The sequence below is a fragment of the Raphanus sativus genome, chromosome 9, assembly GCF_000801105.2.
Source record: "Raphanus sativus cultivar WK10039 chromosome 9, ASM80110v3, whole genome shotgun sequence".
Classification (NCBI taxonomy): Eukaryota; Viridiplantae; Streptophyta; class Magnoliopsida; order Brassicales; family Brassicaceae; genus Raphanus; species Raphanus sativus.
Genome location: NC_079519.1, coordinates 1,542,578 through 1,554,539, shown reverse-complemented (window position 1 = coordinate 1,554,539; position 11,962 = coordinate 1,542,578). Strand labels below are relative to the sequence as shown.

Sequence of the window (11,962 nt, the reverse complement as noted above, 5' to 3'; positions counted from 1 at the left end):
ATCAGTCCGAATCAAACAGTTTTTTTTGGATACCTTTACTTTTAATCAACAGTTCATGAAAGTTAAATACTTTTTTCTATTTTCATAACTACTTTATAGTTTATACACATCATAATACTTTAAAATATTAATGAAACTTATAACTGTTTTCTCTAAATATTTTTTTTCGTTGAATTAACATAAGCTTTTTGATATCTCAATGAAAAACAAGACTTAAAATAAGTTATCTTCAGATTGGAATTTTTATTTAAAATATTCACTCCTAATATTATAGCTTACAGTATATCGAATATACGACAATTGGAAAATGACAGCAAACGATTTTTTCAACAATCCCGTATGACATGAAACGACATTTGCTACCGTCACGTATGACATCAAAATTAATGTATTTCCAAGAAAAGAGACAAAAAATTGTTCAAAGAAGGGAAAGCATTAGATCAGTCTCTCTCACCGCTCACGTTCAGAGATAAAATAAAGCATTAACAACAAACTTTTTTACCAAGGGAACGAATAATCAAACAATTCATATAATATTGCAAACAAGAAATGGATAAGACTGTCACAAGACATCAACTGTATCTTCAAACTTTATAAATAACTGGTCTTCTTTTTTTCTGAAAATTTTCATCTATTGGTTACTTCACAAATAACCAAAAAAAAAACACTCATTTTCTCTCTGCTGTTGAGAAAAAGAAGAAGAACCAGAAAGGTGAGGATATTCAAGATGGGGAGCTTAGGAGAAGAAGCTTTTGAGAAGCTTGTGATCGATTACATGGAGTTGGAGTCTCCAGTGATCGCCTCCGATGATTTGGAGAAACCTTCAAGTGTTGTTCTTATCACTCTTCAGGTCTATATTTATTCTCATCCTTTTTTCAATGCATATTTATCTCTCTTTTTCTGTATAAAACTTAATAACTATATTTACAGGATGCTCTTGGAACAAAAGGAGAAAAAGAGAAGGATGTTGAAGAGAAGATAAAGTCATTTATCAGAAGAAGAAAATTAGCATACAAAGGAGACGACGAGAAGAAAGATGTGATGAAAGAGATTGTATCTAAGCTTAGATCTCACGGCTATGATGCTGTTATCGCTAGAACCTCGTGGGACTCTTCTTTTGATCGGCTTGAAGGTAATAACAAAATGTGATATTTTGTTTTTTTTCCTTACAGAAAATTTAGAAAAGTATTCATGTGATTTAATCTTTGCAAAGTTGAGGAAATTTTCCTTCGATTTTTGAAAGTTAGAGAAGGTCAAGTTTTTATTTTTTTTTTGTTGTTTTGTGGAAATGTCACAACAGGATGTAGAGTGTTTCGATGCAAAAGAAAGTACGAGTTTATTGACGTCATGGTGTCTAGTGATCGCGACGGTGATGATGCAAACAAGCTGAGACGTGTGATAGTTGATCTTGATTTCAAATCTCAATTTCAGCTGGCGAAGCAGACAAGTGGTTACAAAGACGTGACTGAAATGCTTCCGACAATATTTGTTGCGTCAGAAGCGAGACTCAAAAGAGTTGTTTCGTTGGTTTGTAATGAGATGAAAAAGTCGATGAAGGAAGAAGGAATGCCTAGACCACCGTGGAGGACTAAGAGATACATGCAAGCCAAGTGGCTCTCTGAGAATCGTCTAAGAGTGTCTGCTTCTAAGAAAGGATCTTGGTCTATGTTTGATGATGGTCAAGAAGGTGAAGATGTTGGAACAACGAGTCGTGGTGGCACTGGTTTGAAAACTAAGTGTTGTTTTCCTATTTTCTAAGAGGATTGCGCCAAGTTTTTTTTATTTATCAATTTTATAAGAGGAAAAAGGAGTACTGAGGTCGGATTTTGAATATTAGTTGTGTTTTTTTTTCTTTTGGTAAAACATTAGTTGTATTTCTGTTTGTTGCTTCATATGGTTGTTCCTTTCTTTCGGGGGTGTTCAACAAAATCAAAGAAGTGAAGTGGGGCTTGTTGTATCAGGTATTTTCTGATGCTATATTGCATTTTTTACTTGTATTAATAGCCCCTATATATAAAAATATAATATGTTTTGTCTTCTGTGTAAATGTCCGTTTTTGTATCTAGTATACCTTTTATGGTTTAAGATATTTGATTATGTTGGATAATACTGATTAGAGGACTGGACTACCTTTTCTTGATTCTCTTTAAATTTTTTGAGTGACTAGCATCTATGTTTTCTCCAGTCCAAGATTCTATTGTGGTGTTTAAAACGCTTATATAAATTTACTCCCTAAAAATGTCATGAGATGAGAAATGAGACGACAAATAATGGAATAATGATATATTTTATGTTGCATATAGTTTGTAGAATATATTTAAGGAAATATTCTAAAAGCTCATATCGTTGATAAATGAATTATGTTTTTGGCTTTTGTGCTAATTCTAAATTTTGTCATAATATATAACATATAAATATATAATTAACGTTAAAAACACACTATTTTCACCATTACAATGGGAAGATATTGATCTCTATAGAGTATAGAGAATGCCAAGTTGGGTTAAAAAAAATTATCGTCATAAATATTAGAACGCGTCTTCATTAGTTTAAGTTGCGTGGAGACTTTTTTTTTAGTAATGTAAAAAAATCAGATAAATCATTTGATTAATATTACTAATGGTCACCATCAACACTAGCGTCTTCTATAAGTCGGAATTAGTCATTGCTTTTATGGTTTTAAGACTCTGTTATGTAATTATATTTCGTTATTAAAGGTAAAACGAAATTACAATTTTAACTGATATACCATAGTAAACTGAGTTGGATCACATAAAAATTTCAAAATATTTGGTTAAAAGATTAAAAGAGAAAGAAATTCTCTTTGAAAAATGTTTGGCTGAACTTTCTTGTTCAGACAATTAATCAATAATCGATTTAAATGCACTAGCTTTCATAAAGTCGAGGTGATAATTTTTTTTCTTGCATAAATATGCTATATGCACTGGCTTTCATAAAGTCGAAGTATGTAGCTTAGTTTTGCAATATATATCTAAATCAGAGTCATATCCTCTAATAAGAATGATGAGGTGTATCAAACCCAGATCAAATATATAAAAACGAAACTTCGACTAATTAATAACCATCCATCACTCTCAACTCTATATTCGTAAGTAATCTTCTTTTGTCTTATCTATTTCTTCACGCTTTAGTCTTTCGAGTTAATCCTCGAGATCTTGAAAGAAATTTCGACTAAACTCACATTTTTAGCAAAAAAAGAGAGAGACTAAACTCACATTTACCAAATCATAAGTAATGTAAGTAGTTAACAAAGAGATAAGCATTGTGGGCTATAGTATAAAATTAAATACATCTTTTATTGAATATTTCCTCAGTTTCAAATTAATCTATATTTTGAGTTTTAATAAAACACTATTTTGGGAATGAGAGTAAAGAGAGATATGAAGAGAAAGTAAGAGAGGGTGACGAGGTTTTTATTATTTAATGAATTATAGTTTTTTATTAGTTATAAAATCTAATTTTCCTTAAATCTTAGTTTCAAATGTATCGTTTTTTGTGATTTTTTTTTTAATACTCCCTCTGTTTCAAAATAGACGACGTTTTAGGATTGTGCACGATTATTAAGAAACTTATTTTTAATCTAAAAAATATCATTAAAATATAAATTAAAAATTGTTCAACCAATCACAAAATAAATTACATTTTATCATTGGTTACACAGTTTTTGATAAAGTCAAAAAGTACATTGATATACTAAAACATCAACTATTTTGAAACATCAAAAACTCCCTAAAACATCATATATTTAGAAACGGAGGGAGTAATTTTTAATCAATCAAAATTTAGTAAATACAAATAATTTTCCTTCTAATATATAATTTATCACTATTATCTATTAAAATTGCATTAAAAAGTAAAAAGTATATTTTTGAATCTTTTTTCTAAAATTTAAATTAATTTAAAATGAAGGGAGTAATAATTAAAAAGAGAAGACATTTACGATGAAAAGATAGGGAAGCAGCAGAGAGGATCTAGTGACATAAATGAATAAAAACATTCGATTTGAAAGGGATAGTCAGAAACTGCTTATGATGAAGGAATAGTCTCGAGCTCCTCAATTCTGTAAGTGTTTTTATTACTGATATGACAATTTTATTATTACCACCAGACGAATATTTCTCGAAGATAGAATCGTGTTAGTTGACTTTAATAAAAATTGAAAAAAATGAACCCAACACATTCAATGCATGAACTTATGCCAAAATACATAATCTGATGTAATAGTGAAAATCGGTTAGAAATTACCCATGTTCGGAAACTCGCTAGACGTTGTGCGTTCGCTCGGGGTGGGCCTAGCGCCTAATGACAAAATCGGGAATTAAGTGGAGATTAATCGGGGATTAGTTTTAGGGTTTTTATAAATAATCTTATATATATATGATATAAATGCGTGAAAAGCAAGAGTAGATGATGTAGTCTAGTGGTACGGTCATTCATATCTCTCGTATAGGTCGTGGGTTCGAGTAGTTGCGGCTGCGTTTTTTTATATTTCTCATTTCCGCATTAATAAAATCGAAATTACCTAATTATGCTTGTCTTCTTCATCAGCCATCACGACCTGCAACCGTAATTTCCGCCATTCAACTTTTTTTTCTTTCAATTTTCACATATTTGTACTTGTTTTTTGATGTTCTAGACCAATTATAACATGTTTCTACTTTCAATCATGATTTTCAACTTGGAATTTAGGAAAAAAGTGATGTTTTGTTTCAGATCCGAATTTTCTGGCGATTTGACCCAAATCGCTACGGTTGAGTGCCAAACAACGTTTTCCCGGCGATTATACGGGTGTAGGCGCCGCGTTTTCGAACATGGGAAATTACTAGAAAATTAGATGTAGAAGTCAAAGCATAAATCACAAAATGTCTAAACCAAGAATTTTCTTGATAGTGTCGTAATATTATATTATTATAAATAGTTAATAATACCCAGAATTGGGATGTAAAAATACAGTTAGAAAATTTGTGGAAGGTTATATAAATATATAGATAAACAAGGGTTGTTTCAAAATAAAAAGACAAAGAAGGGGTTTAATGTGAAATAAAGTGTGTCATATATGACAAGAAATCAGAATGCTTCCAGAAATGAGACAGAGAGTTGTGTCAGTTTCACTTACATCATTTGTCAGGTTAAGAAATCCAACGAGCAGTACAGCAGCAGCCGAGCAAAATATATTTTCTTTACTCAATTAGCTATATTTTATATTTTTCTCTTTTCTTATTCTATACCAAAATCGGGCATTATTACCTTTTTTACGTCAGACTTTATTCAGTAAAAGCAACTTTATTGGCTTATCCTTGAATTTAGATATCTCTCACCAAAATTATTATTTAGTTTAATATTTTTTATTTAAATTATTTATTTATTTTCAAAATAAATTGAATAGAAAAAAGATATGTGGTGATATTGGCTTCTTATATATGTGAACCTGATTCTCTTTTCTTTTTCATGTTTTTATATTTTTTGATTTTTTTTTAATTTCAGACATTCTATCTAGAACCTATCGAATATTTCTAAAACATACTCCACAACTCCACAAAAATAATTGAAACATATTTATTCGTAGAGACTAGAGAGTAACATATTCTACAACTCCTCAAAAATCTATTTTCAGGAAAGTATGTAATCTTTTCTTATAAGAAGTGTGATTGGTAATATGTGGAGTGAAATAGAGAAACAAAAAATTAGAAATGAAAGTGAAAAAAAAGAGTAGTGACTCAATGTTATTTATAGTGTGTAAATAATATCATTTTTAGAGTAAAAATCAAAAGAAAAAATTTTTACTCTTGGTGAGTTTATAAAGTTACCAATCAAGTAAACACATGTCTTCGCTTATTTTTTCTTGCTACTATTCAAATGAAGAAAAATGAAAACACATATTTACTCTCACGTGAATGAGATTAGATATTTCCTAGTTTATAATGTGATTAGTAATTTTAGAATAAATGAGTGGAAAATAAATAGGTAAAATAAGAAAAAAAATAGAAAGGAACAAAAGCTGGAGTAAATATGTTTATAGCATGTGTCTACATTTTTTTTTTCCATTTGAATAGTAACCAGAGAAAATAAGTGAAAACATGTGTTTACTTAATTGGTAATTTTTTGGAATAACCAAAAGTAATTTTTAAATTTTATTCTAGAAATAAAATTTAGTCACACATTTTTAATTTTCTTCCTTTTTCTTACCTATTTGTTTTCATCTCATTAATGGAACCTCGGCTGAGGTGCCCGCCACCCAGCCGGGCTTTGTAGCCTGGTGGTAATGGAACCTCGGCTGAGGTGCCCGCCACCCAGCTTCGAAACCCGGCCACAGCGATTTAACATACTTACTGCTGGGGCGCTGGACCCCTTCGGGGGATATTTGGGAAAGTGGCTGCCCAGACACCAGAGATACCAAAAAAAAAAAAGAATGAGTACTAGTTACCGTTTTTATGTGGTTTCTTGTGTATAGGGATTGTTCTCTCATCTCTCAGTTTAACTATTAAAACAAATTTGTTTGTTTGAAATAAAATAGTATGTGGAAGCCCCCTTGGTCCAATGGTTTGACTAAGGGTTCATGTAATGCTTCTACACCCAGAGGTCTGGGGTTCAAACCCCAGAAAATACCAAATTATGCAGATTATGGAGAAACAGATTACAGGAGATCTTCAGCTTGGTGCATGGCGTACCATCGAACATGGATCTCATAGGACGGCTCGGAGAGGTGCAGTCAGACGTGTATTCTCACAAGATGGTAGAATTGTCAGCTGTATAATCGTCTTTGTAATATTCTTATAATTGTAATAGCATAATTAATCGATAATAATCGATCCAGACGTTCAAAAAAAAAAGAAATAAAATAGTATTTTCCCACAGAAAAAAAATTCACACTAATAGAGTTAAAATCTAAAGAGAAAAAATATATTTATTTTTTCTTGCTTAAAAATTTATATATCTTTTCTTTTTACAAAATCACATCCAGAATTATTTTAGTTGAACCTAGAGTAATACTCGTATTGTGTGTATATATTACTTTGTGTAAATAGAAAAATAGAGTAAATATAGAAAAATCTAATTTTATCTGGTAACAATCAGTGCAACTTAAAGTAATCAACATTTCAGCAAAAAATATTTTCACTAAAAGTATGATATAGTCCCAGCCGAAATCTATCTTTTAGGAATTCTTTTAGTACACCTGCTAGGTCTAACAATCCAATTATGCTGTATATTTAGGCTATTTGTATGATTTTGGAAAAATAATTTAATCTTTTTTTTTAACTTCCTCAAGTTAACATTTTCATGATTAGCAATATGTACGAGAAAAATCAATTAAACTGTACCGCGAATAATATACATACACAGACCCAGGATTCGACGATCTCTGGCTAATCTCGTCATGTACGAAAGAACCTGATCACAATCTTCTTCTTTCATCGTCTCTCCAAAATGATGGTCTCACACCGTCACACGCATGTATTTGGTTCTTCTATACTCCATATCAGATTTTTTGTATGTACCATGAGGAAGAATCTTAGTATAAACTAATTTACACAGAACTCTTGTGTTCTCCTTCACACCATATGGCTACCTGATCATAATTTCATTTCAGCAAACATTCTTATGCTATACAGGCCTTGTTCAACTCATCCGCACACAGACGAACCTGTATTACCAATTATAGGGCAAATACGCACCTTTTAAAGTCGCAAAAACGAGATGTGTGTAAGCTCGGATCTTAGCTTGAACACGAACAGAAATTCTGTATAAAGAATAACTCTCTTTATTATGTGTTTAGAAAATAACTCAAAACTAAACACCTTGAATCTCTATTCCACCACATCTCTCACAACTCAAGAGACGTGTTTATATAGCAAATAGATAACTCTTATTTCCTTTTTCCTATAGTAATTAGATATCTCCTAATACAATGAGGAATGTTAATTTCCTATTTTCTAAACCGACTTGTTTAATGGAAACTTAGGCTCCAAGCTATTGAAGCTTACCCAACACCTTTTGGAATTACGCGCTGCGGAGCCGCCTAGAATAAACCGAATCCCTGATTTGGTGGAATTTTCTAGAACAAAAGAGCGTGATTCATTGTACTTTGTTCCACCAACCATGAATATTACCACCTTTTGCAGCCAGTTTAACCACAAATTATGTAACGCTACATTTTTTAAATAAGTTAATGCAAATTTTTACGCATAACATAACTCAGTAAAGGAAGTGAAGGGCAAACGATGGCGACTTCGGTGAACTAGAGAGGAGATATCGAGATTGACTCGATGATGCTCGTCGCTATTTACAGTTCAGGCGAAGAAGATGATGATGAAGGGGTTGGGAATCGTGATTCCGGCTCGGCTTCGGTGTCCCGGTGTAACGAAGAGCGGCGTTCTCCGGTGAAGACTCTCGACGGTGACGATGCGGGGATGTGTGACGCGTGTAACTCGATTGACGAGGTTAGACACGTGTCCCGTTTGTGCTTCAGCTTAGACGTGTGTGATGGCACGTGGCAGTGACGCGTCCGATCTGATAGAGTGTTTCGGTCTCTTTGGGTGTTTGAAAAACTTGGGCCTTTGTTTGGGCCTTGCCGTTTGTATGTTTTTCTGTGTTGTTTGGTTGGTCTCCCAACTTTTGTTTTTCTGTGTTGTTTGGTTGGTCTCCCAACTTTTGGGCTTTTTGTATAAAGTTCTCATGGGCTTCAGTCCTTTTATAATAATATATCTAGATGGAAAAAAAAAAACTCAGTAAACCGTGAGACTACACATGACAGTACCGTCCCTGTTATAAATAATCTCCAACAAAAGAGTAGTCTACATTAGTTCCAATAAACCCCAACTTTATTTTTGGTGAAGAGTAAAGACAAATGGCGAATAGTATGATATTACTAACTTTAGGGTTGAAACGCAGAATCTACATGAATTTATTTCTGATTTTAAGTTTTAAACTAATTAAAATTAGACATACTTATACATTAGATAGTATTTACTTGAACTTCCAGTATAAATTTTGGATTGATTTAGCATCAAGCTTTTTCTCAAACCAAAGATTAACAAACAAATAGTCTTCAAGACTTCAATCTCAAGTAAAACCTAATATATCCATATTGTAATGCTGTGTCCAGCTCTTCACCTAACCTTTATTACACTATCATAATTTATTTATCTAACCATTGCATCACCACGACAAATTAATTTTTCCGTTTCATATTAAATGTCGTTATAGAGGAAAATTTTGTTTAAGAAGATGAAGGCTTTATTACACTATCATAACTTATACACTAAAACCAAATTTTCATATTTTTGAAATTTTGTCAAAATCCGTAGAATAAACCCTTTTAAAATAATGATTTTATGGTAAATCTTCTATATACTGAAGTTTATACTCTTCACTTTTGTTTAAAAATTTCAAACCACATTCTACTTTTGAACTAATGTATTCTAACTTATTTTTCATGGTATATAGGAATCATTCTAATTTTTTAATATTTAGTTTAGTAAAATTTCAAAATACTGCCAAGATCAATGGAATTAGCATTATAAAATCTTCATTATCTAGAGAAACGGAGAATACAAAGGTTCTAAACTCTTTGACCATCATCTTATGTTAATGCTCGATGAAAGTATACACTAAAACCAGATTTTCATATTTATGATTTTTTTTCAAAATCCGTGTGTTAACCCCCTTTTAAAATAATGAGTTCTCGGTAAATCCTCAATATACTTAAGTTTATTTTTTCACTTTTGTTTAAAAATTTTCAAACCATATTATACATTTGAATTAATGTATTCTAATTATCTTTCATGGTATATAAGAATCATTCTAATTTTTTCAATATTTAGTTTACTAAAATTTCATATACTGCCTAAAATAATGAAATTAACATTATAAAATCTTTATTATCTAGAGAAACGGAGACAACAAATGTTCTAAACTCTTTGACCATCATCTTATGTCAGTGATATATGAAGCTATACATTAATACCAGATTTTCATATTTTTGAATTTTTTCTCAAAATCCGTGGGTTCTCCTTTTAAAATAATGAGTTTTCGGTAAATCCTCTTTATACTAAAGTTTATACTCTTCAATTTTGTTAAAAAATTTAGAACCACATTATAAATTTGAATTAATTTATTCTAAACTATCTTTCATGGTATATAGGAATCATTCTAAATTTTTAATATTTAGTTTACTAAAATTTTGTATACTGCCTAGAATAGTGGAATTAGCATTATAAATCTTCATTATAAAATCTTCATTATCTAGAGAAACGGAGACAACAGAGGTTCTAAACTCTTTGACCATCATCTTATGGCAATGCTATACGAAGCTATACATTAATACCAAATTTCCATATTTTTGATTTTTTTTTTTAAATCCGTGGGTTAACCCCTTTTAAATAATGAGTTTTCGGTAAATCCTCTAGATACTGAAGTTTATACTCTTCACTTTTGTTTAAAAATTTCAAACCACATTCTACATTTGAATTAATGTATTCTAAACTATCTTTCATGTTATAAAAGAATCATTCTAATTTTTAATATTTAGTTTACTAAAATTTCATATACTTCCTAGAATAGTGGAATTAACATTATAAAATCTTCATTATCTAAAGAAACGGAGACAAAAGAGGTTCTAAATTTTTTGACCATCATCTTATGTCAGTGCTATATGAAGCTATACATTAATACCAGATTTTCATATTTTTGATTTTTTTTCAAAATCCGTGGATTAACCCCTTTTAAAATAATGAGTTTTCGGTAAATCCTCTATATACTGAAGTTTATACTCTTCACTTTTGTTTAATCATTTCAAACCACATTCTAAATTTGAGTTAATGTATTCTAAATTATTTTTCATGGTATATAGGAATCATTCTAATTTTTTAATATTTAGTTTAGTAAATTTCATATACTGCCGATATCAATGGAATTAGCAATATAAAATCTTCATTATCTAGAGAAACAGAGACTACACAAGGTTCTAAACTCTTTGACCATCATTTAAGTTGTGCTCGACGAAACAATACACTAAAACCAGATTTTCATATTTTTAAAATATTTTCAAAATCCGTGGGTTAACCCCTTCAAAAATATTAAGTTTTCGTTAAATGCTCTATATACTGATGTTTATACTTTTCACTTTAGTTTAAAATTTTTAAACCACATTCTACATTTGAATTAATGCATTCTAAACTATCTTTAATGATATATAGGAATCATTCTAATTTTTAATATTTAGTTTACTAAAATTTCATATACTGCATAGATTAGTGGAATTAACATTATAAATCTTCATTATATAGAGAAACTAAGACAACAGAGGTTCTAAACTCTTTGACCATCATCTTATGTCAGTGCTCTATGAGCTATACATTAAAACCAGAATTTCGTACTTTTGATTTTTTTTTCAAAATCCGTGGGTTAACAACCCCTTCAAAAATATTGAGTTTTCGTTAAATGCTCTATATAATGAAGTTTATACTCTTCACTTTAGTTTAAAAATTTCAAACCACATTATACATTTAAATTAATGTATTCTAAACTATCTTTCATGGTATATAGGAATCATTCTAATTTTTAATATTTAGTTTACTAAAATTTCATATACTGCATAGATTAGTAGAATTAGCATTATAAAATCTTCATTATCTAGAGAAACAAAGACCACAAAGGTTGTAAGACCCAAACCTGGATCCCATGATCCAACCAGTCCGCGGTCTTACCTAAACATTTAAGTGCAATTCAGCCGGTTAAGGTCCAATCTTTACTTAGGCATTTTTCAATCATTTGAGGTTCATGCAATAATAAAATCAATGCGGAAGCTTAAGGCAAACATCATATAATATATATATATATATATATATAATATATATGTCAAATGTGATCCATACAAAGTATTCAATCATTCAGTTGCACAATAGCTAACATAAATCCAATGTAAACAACAAGTCACTACATC

At 30.5% G+C, this 11,962-nt stretch overlaps 1 protein-coding gene across 1 annotated transcript; it reads left to right on the top strand.

The window, feature by feature from the left end:
- The first annotated feature begins 643 nt into the window (after positions 1-643).
- Positions 644-1,963, top strand: LOC108826677 (uncharacterized). Its single transcript, XM_018600058.2, has 3 exons — positions 644-850; positions 931-1,132; positions 1,301-1,963. Exons 1-3 carry the CDS (start codon positions 728-730, stop codon positions 1,756-1,758), a joined length of 783 nt encoding a protein of 260 aa, XP_018455560.1. The 5' UTR covers positions 644-727; the 3' UTR covers positions 1,759-1,963.
- The last annotated feature ends 9,999 nt before the right edge of the window (positions 1,964-11,962 follow it).

Bases quoted from the DNA above. Each gene is read 5' to 3' on its own strand.
- LOC108826677 (XM_018600058.2), top strand. From the start codon at position 728: ATGGGGAGCTTAGGAGAAGAAGCTTTTGAGAAGCTTGTGATCGATTAC. The intron at 851-930 runs GTCTATATTTAT...CTATATTTACAG, and splicing joins TTGTTCTTATCACTCTTCAG to GATGCTCTTGGAACAAAAGG. The intron at 1,133-1,300 runs GTAATAACAAAA...ATGTCACAACAG, and splicing joins TTCTTTTGATCGGCTTGAAG to GATGTAGAGTGTTTCGATGC.